Here is a 23,041-nt window from a genome sequence, read left to right on the forward strand (position 1 = left end):
GACAGAAGAAATCTTTAATTGTGGGCACCCTCTCCTGCAGAGACCTTTGCTCCTAACTTCAAGAGAGGCTCCAGCTATTGATTTCTGTTTAGAAAGTTTTAGAAACAAAGAAGAAGCAGAATTCTAAGTTTTGCTACTGAAGTAAAATAGCAAAAAAAATTAAAAAAGAGTCGTAGCCAAGACTTTGGCCTACGTGAGATGCCACCAGTAGAAACTGGAGATCAGCCAACCTGCTCATGACTTCCTCACCTTTTAAATATCTCATATCCTACAGTACTTCAAGATTTCTGCCTAATTAAATGTTCTGCTCCTGTATCTGTCACCTCCATTCTCATGCTCACAATCTTGACTCTAGTGCCTAAAATAGCCTTCCTTCAAACCACTTCCTCCCCTTGTTTAAAACACCCTGCACCCCAACTCCATGCCCTACCTCTTTTCTCAGTGGACCCTTGGCATACCTCACTCAGAACCCTTACCATGTTATCTGGAAGGATACGTTTGTGTATGTTTTCTTATTTAAATCTGCACCTTGAGGGACTTCCCTGGTGGTCCAGTGGCTAAGCCTCCCCGCTCCCAATGCAGGGGGCCCGGGTTCAATCCCTAGGCAGGGAACTAGATCCCACACGCCACAACTAAAAGATCCTGCATGCCGCAACTAAGACCTGCCACAGCCAAATAAATTAAAAAAAAAAAAAAAAAAAAAGACTGTGCTTCCACTGCATGGGGTGTGGGTTCAATCCCTGGTTGGGGAACTAAGATCCCACATGCCGTGCGGCACAGGTAAAATATATATATACATATAAAAATCTGTACCTTGAGTGCCTAGCTCTTTGCCTAGCATAGAGTAGCTCCTCCATGAATATTTCTTGACCTTGAGCAGGAGTGATAATCAATCACAACATCTGCCAAAAGCTAAGTGACCAGTTATCAGTTGTAATGTACTAGTTTAAAAAGTCATCCCTGAAATTAAAAAAAAAAAAATTTGTGCAAGACAAAGAGAGAAAATTACCCAAAGCTGGAAGATATAGATTTGAACACAGCTGGAAACTGCGAATGGGAAATAAATAAGTAAAACTCTTCGTTGATGTTATGAAAGGTCTTTCACAATGGATCATCAGAAGCTTCAACAATCATGATATGTGCTGATACTAAAGATAGCACAGTGGAGTGGTTTAGAGCATGTACTCAGGAAATGGACTTCAGAGTTCATATTCCAGCTATGTAAACCTAGGCAGATTACTTAACTTCTCTGTTTCTGTAGCTCCATCATTTGTAAAATGCAGATTCTACTAATGCTTTCCGAATGTTATGAGAATTAAAGGAGTTAATATAAATAAAGCAGTTAGAAAAGTGGCTAGTGCATAGAAAGAGCTATATAAAATTTTACTACTATTGTTATTATTGTTCCTGTTATAATTCCTCATCCTAAAGCATGGCCTATGACAACAAGAAGAAGGAAAAGTGACGGAGGGCTAACATACTTATATAAGTAAATACTAAGAGCTATGTGGATAAAGATGGCAATGTGGGTTATTCACTACTTTAAATTTAGATCTCTTAAAATTGTACTTTTATAACCTCTTTGCTGTGAGGGTAAACCCACAAAAGAAGAAAGCACATAGATTCCTTTGTCCCCATCCCCCCACTTTCCCCTTCTATGTGTGTCCTTGCCAAATATTGTGATTTATCATTAAGTACAAATTATTATTTAAGTGCATAAAGATCCTTTTGACATAAATTGGGAATCATATAGAAGTTGTTTTAAGAACATAAAACTAGACAGAGTTTCTTTATTACTTGCTTTTGAATTCATAATCTCACTGGAGTTATTAATTAAGCTGAGTTTGGGAATACAGTTTCCAAATCTTGGTCTAAAGACTTTTTATTGAAACACCTTCATAATCCTTATTTGAATTTATATTAGTAAGCAATTGTATAATCTGTAACTTATAATTCTGAGATAGCTGGTCCTTTTGACTTCTGGGGACATTAAAAGTACGACAAAGTTTCTAGCTCTGAGTACTTACAGATCTTTTTTTCTTTCTTCTTCTTCCTTTTGATAAGACTCATAATAGGATACTTTAATTTTTGGTTAGTTCCCCTTAGTCTTCTTCACTGTGAAAACTCTTTCCTTCCATTAGGATCAATTCAACAAATATTTAACAGTCATCTAATTTTATGAAGGGGTATAAGGTTCATAAAGGAAGTTTCCATGTCTGTCATGTTGCTGCTATAACTCCAGTGCCAACCAAGGTGTGTTGCACATAAGGGGTGCTCGAAAAGTATTTCGTAAAGAGATATGAATAAAGATCCTATACTGAAGCAGTGGAGGATAGTAGAACCAGTATAAGTTTTAGATCTGGGTTCAAATCTCAGTTTTCCAAATTATTATCTATGTGATCTAAAGCAAGTTGTTTAACAAACTCATTTTTCCTTGAAAATGGAAATAATATCTATTTCATAAGGATTATGAGAATTTATCAAGATAATAGTTTATTAAAACTCCTCCTGAGTGTATAGTGGGTATCAGGGACTGCGTTTCAAAATATAGGTCTTTAAAAGTTGAGGGGATTTCAATTCCTGTTCTTAAGAAATTTCCACATAATAATAACACAGGTCACAGAATATGGACATGTTATGGGTGTTCAGAGTAGGGAGAGATGACTGTATTTGAGGGAATCAGGAAACGAGGTGACATATGAAATAGTCCTTGAAGGAGAGTTAGGATTTCAACAGTTGAAATGTGCAGGCATGTCCAGATTAAACAGAGAACATAAACAGGGAGCAAAAAGGTACTGAGTGTGACTGAAAAAAGGTCAGTTACTCTTTTGGCTGAAATGTAGGGTTGACACAGGAAGTAGTGAGAGATAAGCAAGAAATGTGGGGTAGGGCCATATTGGGGTTGCCAGTTTCTTTAATCCAGTAGACAATGAGCAACTCTTGGTAGTTTGGGGGCAGGCCAACGGAATAATAGGATTGGAAGGTGGAAGCACCTAAGAGTGGAGAGACCAGTTAGGAGAGGCTATTGCATTATTTCAGGCAAGAGATAATAAAGGTCTGCAGCAGGGAGGTGTCAGAGGGAAAGCAGACAAGACAAAGGAGGCACATTTCAAAGCGAATGGACAGTCTGTGACTAGTGCCTTGTGCTGTAGGGAGAGAGGGAGAGAAGGGGGGAAGAGAAGGAGGGAGAGAGAAACCCCATGACTGGAGCCATTTACTATTTACAGGAATGGGTAAATCACAGGAAAGTGTCGGTTTGGGTTTCGGAAATGGGTCAGCTTGAGGTTTGGATTGCTCCTTGCTGCCACCTTCCCTTTTTTACATCCTGGTTTTCAGGGCCACCTCCACCTCTCTCCACTCAGTAATTGTGCATTCTATCCTTGACCTGACCCTGCGTTTATCTTCACGCCCCAATTCTGCTCCCTACTACTCCTTCCCATTGTACTCTCACAGCCACGATGACCCCAGCTCAGGTCCTGGGCTGTAGGACACTCCACCCGCCAGACCCCCTATCGTCTTCGCCTAGGCAGCTTCCATGCGTGCGCCCCCACGGCTCTGTGACCAATAGGCAGGCCCTAGTGCTGGGATTCGACTGGCTATTGGTTGGCTGAGCCATGGTGAGAGATGGTGCGGTGCCCGTTCTCAGCCCGGGTGAGAGCTGTGGGCGGTTGTTAGGGCGACCGTTCGTGACGTAGCGCCGTCAGGCCGGGCAACCCCCAGATGATTGGCTAGACGATCGGACGATCCTTCCTTATTGGTCACAGGCTCGTCCGGCTCCGAGCGTGCGTAGAAGCGAAGGTTTCTTCCGCTCCGCGTCTCCGTTGACTGGAGACGCGCGGAGCGCCAGCTCCCGGGGACTGTGGCTTCTGGTGAGATCGGGAGGTGAGGAGGGCGGCGGTGGGCGGGAGCGGGTTAGGGTCGTGTAGGTGGCGGTTCTCGAGCTCCGTCCGGCCCTGGAAAGGGGCAGCCGGCACCTCCTGCCGTCCCGGGGGGAGCTGCGCTGGCGGCTTTGCCCGGGGTGGCGCCCCGGTCCCGCGGGGACTGCGAGGAGACGTCCTTGACGCGCGGCCGGCCGAGTGGCAGCCCGCATCTATACCGGGGAGCCGGCGGGCCAGGCTGGGCCAGAGGGGCGGGCGGCGGGCCGGCCTCTTCTGGGCTCCCGTCGCCATCGGTAGACTGGCGGGGCGTCGCCGCGTTCGCTGGCCCTGTCCGAAGTCGGCGGTGCTGGCCGCGCAGTCACGATCGTCGGGGCGGAAAGGGTGCCAGGCAGGGTGATCTCGGAGTCCCCTTGATTCGAGGAATGCTAGTGGGCTGTGGGGCAGCCAGGCCCGCAGGTCGGGGAGGGAACGCGAGAAGATCTATCAGGTGTGGGCGTTCACGCCCAGGCTTGCTGTTCTCACTGGGTTCACGCCCTGGCGCTGCTGTTCGTCAGCACCTTAAATGCTGCTGACTAGCTCAGAGCCGTGAAAGAACCGTGGATCTGCATAGATGCGTCCGGTTATTTCCAGGTGAAACGGATTGAGAGGATGCAGAGCCCAAGGTAGAGACTTGCCCAAAGACTTCAACGATTCTTCTTCTTCTTCTCCTTCTTCTTCTTCTTCTCCTTTTTTTTTTTTTTTTTTTTTTGTCAAGGGGCGTAGTCTCCTTGGTGCTGATTGCTGATGTCCTTTAGTCCAAAGCTTGTAGGTTTTTCGGAATATTTGGTTTTGGTATTTTGATAAAGAAAAACGTAAACGTAACTTGGAGACTCACAAATAGAACAACAGTCAGTTTTTGTAGTAGGAGGAGTTTGATGTACTCCATCTTAAATGGTCGTTTGAAATTTTTCAGGTCTTTGAGGACATGCCTTCTTAGACTTGGTCCTGAAAAGTCATGGGAAACATCTGTTTCCAGGCCGTACTAAGTAATCGTGTAAAATTTTAGCATCACGCAATGTAGAGAATGTATTTTTTTTGTTTGCTTGTGAATGAATTTTTTTCTCCGTGCAATGAAAGACATTTTTTGATTTAGAGGTAATCTAGCAAAGGCCCAGAGTGTACTTTGGGGATAGACTGGATTGTGAGGGCCTGCTTAGTGGTAGTGTCTTTCCAATTTGTGATAAACTTGGCAGTAAAGACAATGGGAGTTAGTAATATGAAGGCTTAAAAAATGTGCAAAGATTACATCATTAACATGTGAAAACGGTTGTGTGTGTGGCATAAGCATTTCAAGATGAAGTGTGCACACGCATACGCATGTGCATGTGCTCTTTTTATTCTTGTATGATCTAGTTTCTAGGCCATGGATAGATAACCACATCTATATCACTATCTATTTAGGTTGACCATATGAAATTGCTGATATTTGACATTTGACCATTTTTCCCATACAAAAAATAGTTTCATATGGTTCACTTAATACTTGCCTTTGTTAAAGAACTTTGGAGCTCTAGCCTCATAAGTGAATAAAAAGATATGTGACTTACAAAGAGGCACACCATGTCATAAAGTTGGGTAGAATCCAGGTTTCCTGATTCCAGTGTGAGAATTTTTTCCCATAGGATACTGGGTTGAGCAGCAGAATTCTAGATCCTGTTGGAATTAAAAATGAGTCAGTACAAGACATGGTTTGTTTGTTTATTTATTTATTTATGGCTGCGTTGGGTCTTCATTGCTGCGCGCGGGCTTTCTCTAGTTGCGGTTGAGCGGGGGCTGCTCTTCGTTGCGGTACGTGGGCTTCTCATTGCGGTGGCTTCTCTTGTTGCAGAGCACAGGCTCTAGGTGCGCGGCCTTCAGTAGTTGTATAGCTCACAGGCTTCAGTAGTTGTGGCGCACGGGCTTAGTTGCTCCGCGGCATGTGGTAGCTTCCCGGACCAGGGCTCGAACCTGTGTCCCCTGCATTGGCAGGCGGATTCTTAACCACTGCGCCACCAGGGAAGTCCCCTACATGTTTCTTGCCTTCAAAGAGACAAAACGTACACAGCAGTTAATTTGAGAACAGTGTAAAATAGTGTATAATCAAATACTGGAATGTGTAGCACAGGAAGAGTGCTGAGTGGGAGGAAAGAATCAGAGTAGGATGCCAAAGCATCTTTTTCTGCAATTGGCCATAGTAGGTGGTTTTTGTAGCATATTGAGTTAGAGTTTGGGGATTCAATTTAATTTAAATTATCCATTCTTTTGAATAATCTGTGAAATGTTTGCAGCATACTTCAGTCTGAATAAGCAAGGCATACATTGCCTAACTTGATTTTTTTAAACTAAAATTTATTTTTATTGCAACATGGCCTAAATACTGTACTTTGAATTGGCATGAGCTGTCCCTATTGCCTGCTCGTGCCACTTGCAACTGCTGATGAAGTTGGAAGATTGGATTCCATGGCATTTAAATGATTTGCATAATCACAGGGAAATGGGGAGGGTGCTAGTGGGAAATGTGCAATTATAGTTACTTTTGACACACCTTTGTACATTTGGTTACTCATTTTGTATTTCCAAATAGGTGAGGTTCTCTGTGTTTGGGGATGGTTTATGGGATCATGTCATGGGATCATGTGTAAATCTTTTCCGGAATGTTGCAAAGATGACTTTACACCTAGGGAAGAAATGTCCCAGAATTGACAATGCTACCATGAAGCTTTTGAGGGAAAACATAATGTCCCTAATATATAATTATACATTAATAATGCTAAACCTATTTGTGATCAAATTGGGGTGCCTTCTTGCTAGCAGCTCAGATTTTAATTCAACCGAATTAACTTTTTAATAGTGAAGAATACATTTTCTTGATAAGGGAATATTCTAAATTGAGAGGGCTTGGGGGGAGAGAGTGTTAGAAACTTTGACCTAGTTTCCAAAGGTGTTTTTAGTTAATTCATTTTCTGCAACACTGATGCTAGTTGATCCTTTAGACTAGTTTATACGGTTTTGTTTTTTTGTTTTTAAATATAAGGAAGTTATGTGATAGAAGGCTGTCATGAAAATCTAGGCTCTTATGAGGCTTTTAGTTGAAATGAAGTAGAGTTCAAATCTAAGATATGATTAATATTCTCCAATACTTTAAGTCCAAGTCCCTGCTAATTTAATAGAAAGTATGTTTGTTATTGTTGTTCATTTTCCAGGATAGTATAGGAAATGTAGCCTCTCTTCCCCACCCCATCCCCCCTTAATATGTTCTCTGAATGCAGAGAACTGGGGGGCTTGAAGTGGGAGAGTTATATCCATATCTTTAAAAAAGTCATCTTTAGGTCTGTGTCAAGATGTGTCAATAAAATGCATGCTACTGTAGCTTAAGAATTTATTTTTAATTAGCAGGTATTTGTTGAGCAACTGCTATGTATGAGTGCAAGGTGCTGGAGGATGAAGTGAGCAATAGGCCTCAGGGAGGAAGGTTGAAAAAGCCTGAATAAACACAGGCAGATGCATGCCACATTTATACATTTCAGTGACCCGCCCACCTTTTAAAATTGAGACCCACAGTAAGAAATACATGTTATGTCGGAAGCCAGTACATACACTCATATGTATAATTTCATGAAACGTAATGTTTCAAAAAATAATATCTACCCATACCACATGTCTTACCCACAGCTTTTTTCTCTTTTTCCTTTTATTTTAAAATATTTGTTCTGACTCATATACTTGATTTCATGATCTCATCGATCCAGTGAAGGGTTGTGACCTGCGGTTTGGAAACCAGGCATCTATTTGGTGGCCTGGTGTGGCTGAAATGTAGAGAATAGAGAACATTGAGTGATGCAGTGAGAGGTGACGCTTAGTTAATTGCTTTGGTTTGTAAAAGCATCTCTTATTTTCTTTTCCCTAACACCTTAAATAGATTAATGCTTTATTTTCCTTAATTTGGTGCCTTTTTATTTTCTTTCTTCAATAAATGAATCACTTTCTTAATTATTACCATAAATGTGAGATTCATTTGAATTCTTGATAGTCTGTCAATCAGTGGCCTTAAAATTAAATCTTAATTGATTTTTATGGGTAGTTAATATGCTTTATCATAAGCATTAATTTTAGTATAAGAAGTAAGGCTTGCAAGTGCCTATATTAGAGATTAATAACTACACTAGATTTTTTAAAAAATCAGAATATCAAAATTATTATTACTATTATTTAGCCAGCAAACATGGAAAAGTTTTGCCATGGTAGTCATTAGGTCAAAATAACCCATATTCTGTTGGGAATTTTTGAATGCTATAGATGTCTACTTTGGCCAGCCATCCTCTTATTCTAGTACTGTTCCAGCATTTTTATTAACTGCTGTTAAAGTTTGGGAAAAGACCTCTGGTGACAGCAACATTAGGAAGGTTTATTAAACATTTTGCTAGTGACATATTATGCCATGTGTTTTATGGAATGGAAGAGTCTAATGGACTCCTGCCCTTGAGGAGCTTTATAAACTAAGGTAATGATTTACAGGAGGACACCGAACAAGTGGATTGTTTGGTATTTACCTTTTGCATAACTAGAATGTAGAGAATGAAGAGGGTGCTTATATGCGTTTTGTGTCAGGGTAATCAGAAAATAAATGTGAATGGTTGTTTCTCACTTTTGTTTTGTGCTTTATTGCTCTCCTCCTTGCCTCAGATAATAATCGGGCTGAGGTATTATTTGGTTTGATCTTAAATGCTCGAATTCATACAACTGATAAGAAAAAGCTGCTTTTAAGTTGTTTGTTAGTGAATAATAGAGGATTTAAGTGTTGTGAGTAAAGAAGTAATAACAGTTCTCTTATTTTAATTTTGTAATTATTTTCCAGAATTATAAGGAATACTGTCAAATAGTATTATTCTTAATATACAAGACACTGCATACAAATCAGGGTTTACAATGCACTTTTCCTTAAAATGTTTTCCTAAGAATACAGTGAGCTGTATACTAAGTGTTCATACTTGATATTCCTTCCAGGATCCAAGGATTCTTCAGCTACAATGTTGTCAAGACTTTTCCGAATGCATGGCCTCTTTGTGGCTTCCCATCCCTGGGAAGTCATAGTGGGGACAGTGACACTGACCATCTGTATGATGTCCATGAACATGTTTACTGGTAACGATAAGATCTGTGGTTGGAATTATGAATGTCCAAAGTTTGAAGAGGTTTGTGAGATTAATCTGATTATTGATTAAAGTAAATACATTTTGAATTTCTAAGGGTGTCTCCTTTTAGAGACCACATAATCAAAAAAACTTAATGAGTAAAATTTTTATTTCAGTATTCATAACTTTCATTTACTTATATAGTATGGAAATGCACTGGAAATACTTTTCTTTTGCTTTTGGTATACAAATGAGTGTAATTGACTTTACTTGAGAAATACAGCTTTCATAAGTGACTAACAGTGAAAAATGATCGGCTTAATAAACAGATTGTTTAAAAATTGGGAGTAAATTTTTGATTTGCATTGTAACATTTTATTTGACTTGTGCCTAAATTTATATTATCATGACGATATGTAAACTAATGATGCATGCAAAATAAAAATTCTTATTTTTGATTTGGATTTTTCTTTTCTATCTCTCCCAATAGGATGTCTTGAGCAGTGACATCATAATTCTGACAATAACACGATGCATAGCAATCCTGTATATTTACTTCCAGTTCCAGAATTTACGCCAACTTGGATCAAAATATATTTTGGGTAATAATTTTATATATTAACCTTATTGTGTGCTATCAAATTTTTGATTTACTGTGGAAATTTACCTGTTTGTTTAAATCATGTGTGTGGAAATGTGTGTGCTGCATGTATTCAATAGTTTCATTTCTTTTTATTCAAGTTAGACGTTCTGCTATTTGAGACCTTAATAATCTGGAGAAAATAGTATTATTTCTCTCAGAATATTTTATGGGACTGTATGTTATTGTGTGTGTAAAAAAGGATGAAGTTTTTTCAGTTTGCTGAATTTTGTCGTTTTAGGTATTGCTGGACTCTTCACAATTTTCTCAAGTTTTGTATTCAGTACAGTTGTCATTCATTTCTTAGATAAAGAATTGACAGGCTTGAAGTAAGTATTTAAGCATAAATATACTTTCTTTCAAAATATATATATATATATATATTTTAATCTTTTAATTTTATTTATTTATTTATTTTTGGCTATGTTGGGTCTTCGTTTCTGTGCGAGGGATTCCTCCAGTTGTGGCAAGCGGGGGCCACTCTTCATCGCGGTGCGCGGGCCCCTCACTATCGTGGCCTCTCTTGTTGCGGAGCACAGGCTCCAGACGCGCAGGCTCAGTAGTTGTGGCTCACGGGCCTAGTTGCTCCGCGGCATGTGGGATCTTCCCAGACCAGGGCTCGAACCCGTGTCCCCTGCATTAGCAGGCAGATTCTCAACCACTGCGCCACCAGGGAAGCCCTCTTTCAAAATATATTGTTAAGAACTGTTCTTCTCCATGATATAAAGCATTATAGTATATAAATTATCAAAAGTTTATAGAAAATATGGGAAAATTTTTCATGTCATCATTTAAATTTTAATACCTGTTAATGTTTTAGTATATATCCTGTCCCACTTTTTTATACTTAAAGAAAACTTCTGAGATCATGCTGTATATACTGCTTTATAACTTTTATGCTTTATAATAGTTTATCAACATCTTTGCATGTCCTTAATGCTAAACTAAATTATTTGTAATAGCTGTCTAGTATTCCCCTATCCTCTAGGTTGGATTGTTAGGTTATTTAATTTCCCCCATTAATAACAACACTGTGATAAATGTCTTTGTAGCTAAATTTTTGTTTGTGTTCATAGTCATTTTCTTAGGATACATTCCTAGGAGTGAAACAGTGGCTGTGTAGGTTTTTAGGGCTTTTAAGTGCTGTTGTTGCCAGTTTGTTCTCTAGAAAGGTTGTTCAGTTTATTCTTCCATAGATAGTAATTAATGAAAAAAGAATTGCATACAGTATACAGGTTTCCCCTGCTATCTGAAAGTACAGCTTTCCTATGAAACCTTTTGTAAGTGAAGAAGCAATTACCTTGGGACACATCTTGCTAAGGAATGCACACAATAAATCAAGATAAAGCACAGATGCTCACAGACACAGTTCAAAGCTATGGCAGCTTGGTGCTGAGATGCTAAGTGTAGTTCCCAGGCAGTGCCGTTCTCACTCTCTGCTCCAGGTACCCACTGCCTCTGTAACGGTTCCCTGCAAAACAAACACTGAATGCTATTTTCACTTTTCACCTTTTTTTGTCAAAGTGAAAACCTTGTTTGGATTTCTTTTGGTTAGCAAAAATGGTTATTATGTAGGTCTTTCATAAAAGTGAAGTGGCGTAAAGCAAACTTTTGAAAAGTGGGGGACACCTGTATTCCTCTTTTTCCCCCATGTTGATTCACAAGGACACATTTTTATTTTTTTTTAACTAAGGATGATATTTTGCTATAGAATTATCAAAAGGTGTTTCTGTATAAATATATTTACATTTTTAACAAAAATATTCTTAAATGTTTTGAGTGACTAATATATTTAGCTTTGAGGATGTCAAAGGAATATAGGTTACACCTTTTGGTCTGCAAAAAAGTAACACATGCCAGAGCTCATACAAGGCATGGGACGAGGGGTGGGGGGGAAGTTTTGGTTTAGGAAGGGATTTTTCGGTGATATTTTTTCTTTTGTTAAATAGTAACCTGATCATCTTGTTTTCTTTTTTTCTTCCCCCAGTGAAGCTTTGCCCTTTTTCCTACTGCTGATTGACCTTTCCAGAGCAAGTGCACTAGCAAAGTTTGCCCTCAGTTCCAACTCACAGGTATTATTTATAAGACATGAATGTTAGTAGTATCCTTTTTTTCAGATTGTTTACATTAATAAGAAAGATTAATAGAGTTTCTTCACAGTCCAAGATTCAGGAATTGCCTGCAATTTTTGTCAAGTCCTAAGACTGGTCTTCCTAGGAACCCTAGGAACTGTCCCATTTATCTGACAACTCAATTGTAATTCCACAGTTTCTAGAATTTGGAATCTTCCCTATTTTCCTTTTTGAAGTTTTCAGAATGTAAGGTATTATGTCTTTTGGATAAATTAGAGTATCTACCTAGTGAAACATATCAGAGAACAGACAGGATCTAATGGAAGAATCTCAGGGTAGATTGATTTCTAAACCCCGTGAATTAACACTAGCATTATTTCCCATCTAAAGTTTTATCTTGGTGTTCATTAGTCACTTAAAAGAACGTAACATTTTTAATAATACTGAGTAACTGAGTATAAAATATCGTGTACTTCTGCCCTGATTATGTATTTGATGAATACTTATGATCATTTGAGCATTTTGACAAGGATATTTAGGTTTCATAATACTAATATGATCTCAAAAAATTTGCAACTAAGAACTTCTGTCAGTGGTAGCCAAAATATAAAATGTTGTAAGATTTATGTGGGATTTAAATGGCAGGATTAATGCACCACTTCAAGGGAATCTTCCTAAGAAATACCTCGTTCAGTGGACGGGGAAAGCAGGGCAGTGTACATATTCTTCTTCTTTAGTCCTCTATATTATCCTTTGTATCTGGAATGCCTGTTAGTCTTATTATACTGTGTATTTTATTCTTAATATAGTAAATTAGGTTTAGTAGAAGCCCTGGGATGCTCTAACATTTTTAAAAGTTATTTTGTACCTTACCCTCATTGATATGTTTGGTCTGTGTTTTAGGATGAAGTAAGGGAAAATATTGCTCGTGGGATGGCAATTTTAGGTCCCACATTCACCCTTGATGCTCTTGTAGAATGTCTTGTGATTGGAGTTGGTACCATGTCAGGTTTGTAAACAGTTTTTAATATATTTTAAAATGAGTTTGTAGAAAAATGAATGTATTAAATTGTATCAATTACTCTTAAATTCTGACTTTTAAAAGTCTGACATTACTCTTAAAATTTTTTAATTGTATGAATATGTGGGTATATCTGATCTGACCTTATGTCTCTCTGCTTTAGCAAAAACTTAGTAGGTTACCGATTTTTTTTTTTGAACAGATTTTTTTTTTTTTTTTACATTAATTAATTAATTTAAATATTTGGCTGTGTTAGGTCTTTGTTGCTGTGGGCGGGCTTTCTCTAGTTGCATTGAGCGGGGGCTACTCTTCATTGCAGTGCGTGGGCTTCTCATTGCAGTGGTTTCTCTTGTTGCGGAGCACGGGCTCTAGGCACGTGGGCTTCAGTAGTTGTGGCATGTGGACTCAGTAGTTGTGGCTCGCTGGCTCTAGAGCACAGGCTCAGTAGTTGTGGCACACAGTCTTAGTTGCTCTGCAGCGTGTGGGATCTTCCTGGACCAGGGCTTGAACCCATGTCCTCTGCGTTGGCAGGTGGATTCTTAACCACTGCACCACCAGGGAAGTCCCCTGATTTATTTTCACTCTTACTATCTCATCATCTTTTCCTGTGCTCCACTTTTTTGATGACTTTAAGGTGTTTTTATTTGCTTTTTGTTTGGTTTTTAACCAAGATTGTATTCTAGGCTCATTTAGAAAGCATCTTCCAGCCTCCACTGTTGTCTGGACTAAATTAATGACTTGGTTCCTTGTGTTTTAATTGTCATGTAGGAGACAGTGCAAAAGTCAGGAGTTGGACAGATCTAAGTTGGGTCCACCTAACTGAGTGGTTAGGAAGATTTAATCAGACAGTATGCAGTACATCTTAGCACTTAGCCAGCATTGACCTCAGCACATATGTTTCTTCATCCTTAATTGGATAGTAGAGAATTAGATGTTAAATATCAAACATAGGACTCCATTATATAGGACAAAAATTATGGCCTCATGTGGAAATTTGCCAGAATGAATATATCATGCTGTTGTCAAGGTTTCCTAATCAATTAAGACTAGATTTTATGGCTTTCTCATGAGGGTCACACTTAGTTAACTACTATTCTAGTGTACTTCCTGGTGCCTTAGTGCCCTCAATAAGGGGTTTCATTCTTTCAGAAGTATATTATCTAACTTTTAAGAGAGTAGTTAGTTGCTATTATTAGTTGAGGTCTGTTCACTAGATAGTATGTTAAATATATATAATGTTTCTTCTAACTTTCTGAGGGTAAATTTATTATTTATTCAGTTATTTTACTTGTCATTCAAAGTTTATTTAGCAAAGATATTTTAAAATTAGTTTTTTTAATGTACATTTCTTAAAATTTACTCTTTTTGGGTATAGTTTTGAGTACTGACAAAGATGTAGTCATGTAACTGCCACCACAATCAAGAAAAAATGTTTTTGATCAGGTGAAAATATACCTATGTGATTTTATACAAGCAGAACAGTATATAAGAAGATGAGAGGATTAGCTAGGAACTGGTAGTGGGCTGTGAAACCAAGGATTATTCATTTGAAACTGATGTGGAAAGCAGTGGAGACTGATGTGGAAAGTAGGGTGATGAGTTTGGTCGTAAGTCAGAGCAGTGGACAAAGGAAGTGATTAGATTTGATGTTGGAAAAGCCAGCTAGGAGGCATTTACAGCCATACAGAAATGGTAAAATTAGGGATTTGGCTTAGGGTAGAATAAAAGGACAGATTTAACACATACTAACTAGGAAGTAAACCTTTGGAAAGCCAGTAAAAAAATTTTAAAAAGTCTTTACTTCTTGGAACTTGTAGATTGGTGCTGTCTCCTTGTAGTAAAAAAGTGGCACAAAGAGACTGTGCCAATGGGACAGAGTAAGGAAGAATGCCTGAAGAACCTATGACGACAGTAGTTACTGTTGTACAAAGGGAAAGAGTAGGTAGCCAGGTGGTAAAAAGCAATGGTCAATATGGTTTTGATAGTCTCAAGTTTGAAAAGATTATATTTGGCTACTTTTTAAATATAGGTTGTTCATAATGCTTTTGTCATTGTAATTTTGTATTCTCTTGAATTTCTGCATTTGAGAGTAATAGCTATAGAATTTTTAGAAAATACAATGTATGCTTTTTTTCTATTATTTAGTCAAATGATCTATTACGATTCAGAAAATAAAATACAACATTGAGGGTTTTTTTTGTATTACTCTAGTTAGCAGTTTTTATGGGAGAAGGGAATCAATTTTTATATGTATTTCAAAACATTTTTATATTTAATGTGAATAACATCAGAAATATGTTTTATATTTTATATTCAAGTTTATTAGTAAAGAGAGGGAGTAGGATTTGATAATCTAATCTTTCTCCAGCTCTGTTCCCTTCTATTTGAGATTACCAAGTGATACCGCAAGCATTTTGTAATGGAACATTTGTTAACTTTGGATCTTGGGTTGCCTTTTTACATTATATCATTTTTCAAACAGATCAATGAAATGAACCAAAATTGTAAGAACATCAATAGACACCACAGAGATTATATTGAAAATAGAGCTGAGTAGTACACATAAAATATTTATTATGATACTATATCAGGAATAGTATAACTAGCAGTGTGTTTTTTACAAAAAGTCCTTGGTCCACAGGTGAATTGCTTTTGTGTTGATGAGTGGGATTGGATCAGTAGTATAACGGAGGGGGAGGAGTTTGCTCCATTAGAGTTGACTGTCCTTGATATCCTATCTCAAAACAGAGTACTACCATTTGATAAAAGGGGATGATCAGACGGATATTAAACACTGCCGTGCCTGGCATTGTGACATTGGGGACATGGGAGAAGCCAAGGTCTCTGCCCTCGAGGAAGTTATCCTCTGTGTATCAGGCTTCACAGCACCTCTGAGTTTCTAATTCTTTTTCCAGTAGATGGCAAAGAGCTTAATATACTTCCATGTATTTGTCTACCTATAGGAAGAGTCCTTGTGAGGTATGCAGCATCAGAAATACACATACTGCTTTACTAGCTAATGCATTTAATTTTTCTCTAACCAGGGGTGCGTCAACTTGAAATTATGTGCTGCTTTGGCTGCATGTCAGTTCTCGCCAACTACTTCGTGTTCATGACTTTCTTCCCAGCGTGTGTGTCCTTGGTTTTAGAGGTAAGAGCAGTTCTTACTTATATTAGAAGAGTAATATTTTTCATATTAGTTCACCTAAAGAAAATTAGCACCCTCTAACGTAGTGCTGACTTACTTTGTAGCTTTCTCGGGAAAGCCGCGAGGGTCGTCCAATTTGGCAGCTCAGCCATTTTGCCCGAGTTTTAGAAGAAGAAGAAAATAAACCAAATCCTGTTACTCAGAGGGTTAAGATGATTATGGTAATTATACAGTTTTCTTCTTCTTTCATTATTTTTGGTTCCAGTATCATATTCTGCTTTTCAATTTTTTTTCCTTCTTGTTGTCTTTGTGCAATGTTTGGCTCTTTCACTGATGTTCCTCTTCTTCTTTTTTTTTTTTTTCCTATCTTTTTTTCTCATTTCTTTGAGGCCCCTGGTTTTCTCTCTGCCCTAAATAGATTTTTCAAGTTCTTTCACTTTATCTCTCTTTGAAAATCTGTTCTTTTTTTTGGAATGTTTTCAGCTGTTCAATGGGGCCATTGCTTTAGTCAGTCACATAGCAAGCCTGGGTCTTTCTTTTCATGGTAAGGGAGGCCATGGGAGGATGGTAGTGTTTAATTATCCAGTTGCACAGGATGAGTTTAGGTTCCATTGATATGCAGAGGATACATGATTTTTAAATTTTTTATTTCAGTCTCTAGGCTTAGTTCTTGTTCATGCTCACAGTCGCTGGATAGCCGATCCTTCTCCGGCAGACAATTCTAAGGTTTCTTTAGGATTGGATGAAAATGTGTCGAAGAGAATTGAACCAAGTGTTTCCCTATGGCAGTTTTATCTCTCTAAGTAAGTTCCCCGAGCCCTACTTTGTTGTCTATGAATCATAGCACTCTATGCTACTGAGAGTTTAGGTGTGCCTTTTGTATTTGAGTAATAACATTTGAATTTGCTTTCTTTTATTCAGAATGATCAGCATGGATATCGAACAAGTTATTACCCTAAGTTTAGCTCTCCTTCTGGCTGTCAAGTATATCTTCTTTGAACAAGCAGAGACAGAATCTACACTCTCGTTAAAAAACCCTATCACATCTCCTGTAGCGACCCAAAAGAAAGTTGCAGGCGATTGTTGTAGACGTGACCCTATACTGGTAAGAAATGACCAGAAATTCCATGCAGTGGAGGAGGAGGTCAGGATAAACAGAGAAAGAGAAGGTGATTTCTTATTCTCTTCATTTTCCATTCTTCCACTGTTGATTTGTCAAGAAGTCGAGTCTTTTTTAAAAGTTCAGTGTTGTGAGATTTCTTTTGATCTCTTGAACAGTTGAGGTTATAAAACCCTTAGTGGCAGAAACTGACACCTCAAACAGAGCTACATTTGTGGTTGGTAACTCCTCCTTACTCGATACTTCACTGGAACTAGAGACACAGGAACCTGAAATTGAACTTCCCATGGAGCCGCGGCCTAATGAAGAATGTCTACAGATACTTGGGAATGCAGAGGTGAGAAAATAAAACAAACTCAAGCTGGTATCTTTCTTAAGAAAAGGAACTTTTTTATTAAAGGAAGGAAGGAAGTCATAGCTACTGAGTACCTAAGTTCTGGGCACACTGTTGCATGGTTTACAGGTGCTGGTCTTATTTATTTATTCCCTACAACCGTGTAAGATAGGTGGAATTTTCTCCACTTCTCAGATGAGAAAATGTAGGCTCCAGGAGGGTTAATTAAGTATGTCCCAAAGTAAAACATCTAGGAAATGGTGAAGCTGGGATCAAGAGTCCAAGATTTACTGACTCAAGTGTCACAGTGCTCTTTCTACTTTATTACTGTTTATTAAAGAGATGAGCAACTGCTGTATTCTCATATGTGTTAAGGTCTAGGAAAGCTTTCACACAGAAATGAACTTCAGAGAAAGAAGAACGGTTTTGGGGGCTTTTTGTTTGTTTGTTTTGGTTTTTTGATGCACCTGAGGAGGCTTATTTTCTTTCTGATGTTTGAACAGGATGTCCTGCCGACAGTCTGCTCATGTGTTAGCGTGACTATTGTGTTCCATCCGTTTCTGCTTACTCTGGTTCATTCCTAATTTATGTGCATATGAGTGAGAATAGATTGTGTTTTTCTTTATCAGTTTCCTTTCCCTCATTCTTATTAAGACGTGTACCAGTATCTCAACTGTCATGCTGTATTACAAAACTTATAGGGTAGGTGTCAGAATCTTAATTTGAATTTTTTTTTTCTATGAACATCACTTGAAAAATTCAGTGTTTTGGTTTAACATTTGTTTAGTTTTCACATTTTTATAAAGAATTTGTTTTTATTTTGATGTTCTTATTTCTACTTAAATCATCTCCTTTAGAACTTCAAATTCCTTTGGGTTCTTAAAGTATTTGTGTTTTAGTTCTATGGAGAGCACTGTTTGTATTAAATGGTCTATTTATTATGAAGAGTATGAAGTATGGTTCTTCAAGTCTTCTTTCATTTCCCTCTATCAACCCCCTTCCATTTTTTTTCCCATTTCTTTAGAAAGGTGCAAAATTCCTTAGTGATGCTGAGATCATCCAATTAGTCAATGCTAAGCATATACCAGCTTACAAATTGGAAACTCTGATGGAAACCCATGAACGAGGTGTATCTATTCGTCGACAGTTACTTTCCAAAAAACTTCCAGAGCCTTCTTCTCTCCAGTATCTGCCTTACAGGGACTATAACTACTCCTTGGTATGTTATTTCCTTGATTTGAGCAGGTTTGCTTTGTAGCTTTAGTCTTTAGTTTTTCAGTCTTTCTCTTGACTTGTCTTTTATACGTACATAGTTTTATAAAACATCTTCCTTTTTAACTCATTTTACTGTAATTTTGTATTCTGCTTATGATATAGGTCATCAAAATTCAAAAATATTTTTCCTGTTGTTATTTATAGTCATTACTCAAGACTTTTAAAGAGTAAATAAAAAATTTGGTTGAAAAGTACACTAAAGCATTAAGTTTGAAGAAAGTTATTAACGACAAGGGCTGGGTGTTTGCTATATAGATTTTCACTTGGTGCCTGACTTTACCTTTTAGGTGATGGGAGCTTGCTGTGAGAATGTTATCGGTTATATGCCCATCCCTGTTGGAGTGGCAGGACCTCTGTTCCTGGATGGAAAAGAATTTCAGGTTCCAATGGCAACAACAGAAGGTTGTCTTGTGGCCAGCACTAATAGAGGCTGCAGAGCAATAGGTGTAAGTTGGCATTTATATATTTGCCTGTTTTAAGATACACTCTAGGCATTGAGAAGAAATTTGGGGACAATCAAGGACACCTTTTGGGACAAGCAGAACTGTTTTCAGGATTAACATGTGCTTTTGTAACATACTCTGCATAGCTTGGTGGAGGTGCCAGCAGCCGAATCCTTGCAGACGGGATGACTCGTGGCCCAGTGGTGCGTTTGCCCCGTGCTTGTGACTCTGCAGAGGTCAAGGCCTGGCTCGAGACACCTGAAGGGTTCACAGTGATAAAGGAGGCATTCGACAGCACCAGCAGGTATGTGTGTGGGCATATATGTGCATTTATGTTTATTTCAGAACCAGTGCCATCTTCTAGGATGGCTAAACATAACTGTTAACGTATTGACTGCCTAAGATGATGTAACAAAATATCAACTTTAAATCCATTCTTTCAAAATGAGTAATATTAATGCTTTGTTGGGATGGGGGAGCAGAACGTTGATACAAATGAATATCTCCATAAAGGTTAATTAGAAAAAAATAGTGTGAGCTGGTAAGTTTGTGCGTTGGTTTTACGAGGCTCACTTTGATTAGACTATTACTTTGCCCTAGAAGAGTTTTGACCAAAACTTGCCCTAGGGCAGAATTGCCTGAGAAAAAGATGTCCCAAGCAGGATAGAGGTAAATATTAGTATAGCAGATTTACTTTTGAATACAGAAAATTAAATTTATAAAGAAGTATAATCAATACAAATGATAACCCCACTATAGTTCAAGCTTATATGCTTGTTTTTATATGGACTTTTACAGTTTATTTATGATGACATGACTTTCTGCAGCCCTCCCTTCTTGCAGCAGGTAAGAATGAGACAGAGTTGAAGTAGTATTCTAATATAATGTTTAATTAAAGAAGAAGGTACATTTAATATGTAGTTTCCATGAGCTTTCTCTTATGTGTAAAATGAACCAACTAAGCTAGACTTTAAGACAACTTCCATTTTCTTAAAAAAGTAAAAAAAAGTCTTTGCTTCTTTTATTTACAGATTTGCACGTCTACAGAAACTTCATATGAGTGTGGCTGGACGCAACCTTTACATCCGTTTCCAGTCGAGGTCAGGTGATGCCATGGGGATGAACATGATTTCAAAGGTGAGCATGGATGGACTATAAGAGAACTTGCAGGAGTGACTGTCCCTGGAGGGGGGAACAGACTTGCTCTTTACTTTATGCCCTCCTGTACTTTTGAATTTTGTACCATGTACACATACTGCTTACTCAAAGAGTTAATTGATTGAAAGATTTTTATGGAAAGGTAAATATTGATTCATGTAACTCATGTTATATAAAGCAGGCATTTGTTGATTGGTGGTGTTTGTATTTGATATATTTAATTTAGACTTAACATTGTACATGTTCTGGGTCTACTCAGAAGGGCTGGGAGGAATCTGGGGATTTGTTCTTCAAAACTTTCTTAAACCTGAAAGCTGACCTCTTCTAGAGGCTTCAAGACATATTTAAGAAGCCAGGTTCATGTGTGTATAGTTCCTTTAATTATCTCCTTATAAGAAGATTGTGTATAGCTTAAATTTTATTCTACTGATATTTGTTATTTATCAGATAGAAATGTAAAATGTTAAAGTCAATTAGCTAGGTTAATTGTGCTTTACCTGTTATAAGGACTATTCAGAAAGAGAGTATAGTGACTAAATACATACGCTTTAAAAATTTCCAATAAATAGTATAGCAGTTCCTGAAAAAAATAAAAATAGAATTACAAGCAGGGTCTCAAAAAGACGTTCGTATAGCCATGTTCATAGCAGCATTCACAATAGCCAAAAGCTAGAAGCATCCCAAGTGTCCCTCAGCAGATGAATGGATAAATAAAGTGTGGTATGTACATACAGTGGAATGTTATTCAACCCTAAAAAGAAAGGAAATTCTGACACATGCTAAATGTGGATGAGCCTTGAGGTTCACTTACTAACTGAAATAGTCTGGTCACAGAAAGACAAATACTGTATGATTCCCACTTAAGAGTTCCCTAGATTAGTTAAATTCATAGGGACCGAAAGAAGGGTGGTTACCAGGGGCTAAGTGGAATGAGGAGTTGTTTAATGGGTATAGAGTTTCAGTTTTGCAAGACGAAGAGTTCTGGAGATTGCTCACACACAATGTGAATGTACTTAACACTACTGAACTATACACTTGAAAATACTTAAGATGGTAAATTCTATGTTATGTGTATTTTACCACAATTAAAAAAAACAAACTTAAATTGTCAATAAGTGTGTTTTGTGTTTTTGAAGTGTGAGTTAATTGAATTAATTTAACTTAATTGGAAGTCATTGGAAGGCTTGTTTACATTTTATGTAAATCCTAATGACTTTCCATTAACAACACTGACTTCTCTTTACAGGCTTGGTAACTTGGGCCTTTAGGTAACAATTTAATAACTAGAAGAGGGAATTTATTACATGTTGATGGTGGATTGAGTACTCACTCCCCAGTGACATGAATATAGTATTATATTCTCAATGAGTTTTTTTTTAATATTCTCATTATATTCTCATGATCCTATTCAATGACTACAAAGAACTCCGTTTTCATATCTAAAAACATATTAGGAAAAGATTATTATAGTTATTATATTTAGAAGTGCTAGTATTATTAGATACAAATAAAGCCTCTGATTTATAAATAACTGTGTTTTAATATAGTTTTTGTTGTTGCTTGCTGTTTGTTTTTTTTTTGGCTAATAGGGTACAGAGAAAGCACTTTCAAAACTTCATGAGTATTTCCCTGAAATGCAGATTCTGGCAGTTAGTGGTAACTATTGTACTGACAAGAAACCTGCTGCTATAAATTGGATAGAGGGAAGAGGAAAGTCTGTTGTTTGTGAAGCTGTAATTCCAGCCAAGGTTGTCAGAGAAGTGAGTGATTGGATGACTGTTTTATTTTGTTAATCTTTCATTGGATTACAAAATTGGGAAAAGTAATATTAAGGGCTAAGTAAACTTGAATATATGGGTGTGTTTTATCTTATCTCGCCCATCTGCCTGTGGGTGGCATTCACAGGAACAAACCTTACTGATAATCTTTTTATTGAGGATGGGGCTTATATGGGGCCACGTCTGCACTCCCTTGTTTTCTGGAGGTACAGAAAGTAGATTTGGGTAACCCACTCCTGAATCTTCTGGGGGAAGATGTAAGATGTGCACCACTCTGTTTTCTAGGTACTAAAGACTACTACAGAGGCTATGATTGAGGTCAACATTAATAAAAATCTGGTGGGCTCTGCCATGGCTGGGAGCATCGGTGGCTACAATGCCCACGCAGCAAACATTGTAACCGCCGTCTACATTGCTTGTGGACAGGTGAGGGCGCCAGCCTCCACCTTTCTTGTCTTTCGTTGTTCTAAGTGAGAGAAGTTTTATATTTATTCCTTTCTGTTTTTTTTTAAGGATGCAGCACAGAATGTTAGTAGTTCAAACTGTATTACGTTAATAGAAGCAAGTGGTCCCACAAATGAAGACTTGTATATCAGCTGCACCATGCCATCTATAGAAATAGGGACTGTGGGCGGTGGGACTAACCTGCTCCCTCAGCAAGCATGTCTGCAGGTAAGACACATGGGGCACAGGCTCCAGTGACCTCAAGCCCACTTCTGACTCGTTGGGATTCTTTGTGTTTCTACCTGATACCACGTATCGCTCCCCTCTATATTTTAGCCGGTCTTTTCATTCGTTTCCCACCAGCCTAATCCAGTGTGTCCAAGTAAAGCATGTTCAGGCACCGGCTTAGTAAATTGAGAAAGTAGATTAAGAGAGCAAATGATTGGTCATCTGCTCTGAGTAAGTGCACTTCCAGCCAGGCTGTGGATGTTAGGTTCACTGTGGTGTATTCCATTGTTTGTTAGTACTGGCTATCAGATCTTGGAAATGTAGTACTTCCCCTGGAGCCTGGTTCTATTCT

General features: G+C 38.1%; 1 protein-coding gene across 4 annotated transcripts in view; it reads left to right on the top strand.

Moving 5' to 3' along the window:
• HMGCR (3-hydroxy-3-methylglutaryl-CoA reductase) overlaps positions 1-23,041 on the top strand; it is an 86,159-nt gene that overhangs the window by 61,231 nt on the left and 1,887 nt on the right. Inside the window, exons 1-18 of one of the 4 annotated variants that reach the window (XM_082376191.1) lie at positions 3,753-3,869; positions 8,901-9,088; positions 9,519-9,630; positions 9,910-9,997; positions 11,656-11,740; positions 12,644-12,749; positions 15,806-15,912; positions 16,014-16,130; positions 16,564-16,712; positions 16,831-17,078; positions 17,188-17,366; positions 18,388-18,582; positions 18,926-19,084; positions 19,228-19,385; positions 20,113-20,218; positions 21,829-21,999; positions 22,303-22,443; positions 22,531-22,689. In XM_082376191.1, coding sequence (XP_082232317.1) covers positions 8,924-9,088; positions 9,519-9,630; positions 9,910-9,997; positions 11,656-11,740; positions 12,644-12,749; positions 15,806-15,912; positions 16,014-16,130; positions 16,564-16,712; positions 16,831-17,078; positions 17,188-17,366; positions 18,388-18,582; positions 18,926-19,084; positions 19,228-19,385; positions 20,113-20,218; positions 21,829-21,999; positions 22,303-22,443; positions 22,531-22,689 — 2,445 coding nt within the window. In that variant the 5' untranslated portion in view covers positions 3,753-3,869; positions 8,901-8,923. Of the gene's footprint in view, positions 1-3,752; positions 3,883-4,347; positions 4,541-8,900; positions 9,089-9,518; positions 9,631-9,909; positions 9,998-11,655; positions 11,741-12,643; positions 12,750-15,805; positions 15,913-16,013; positions 16,131-16,563; positions 16,713-16,830; positions 17,079-17,187; positions 17,367-18,387; positions 18,583-18,925; positions 19,085-19,227; positions 19,386-20,112; positions 20,219-21,828; positions 22,000-22,302; positions 22,444-22,530; positions 22,690-23,041 lie in introns of those variants that run through there. The other 3 variants (XM_082376190.1, XM_082376192.1, XM_082376193.1) reach the window with 3 other exon arrangements.

The sequence above is a fragment of the Balaenoptera borealis genome, assembly GCF_965194805.1.
Source record: "Balaenoptera borealis genome assembly, chromosome: 2".
NCBI lineage: Eukaryota > Metazoa > Chordata > Mammalia > Artiodactyla > Balaenopteridae > Balaenoptera > Balaenoptera borealis.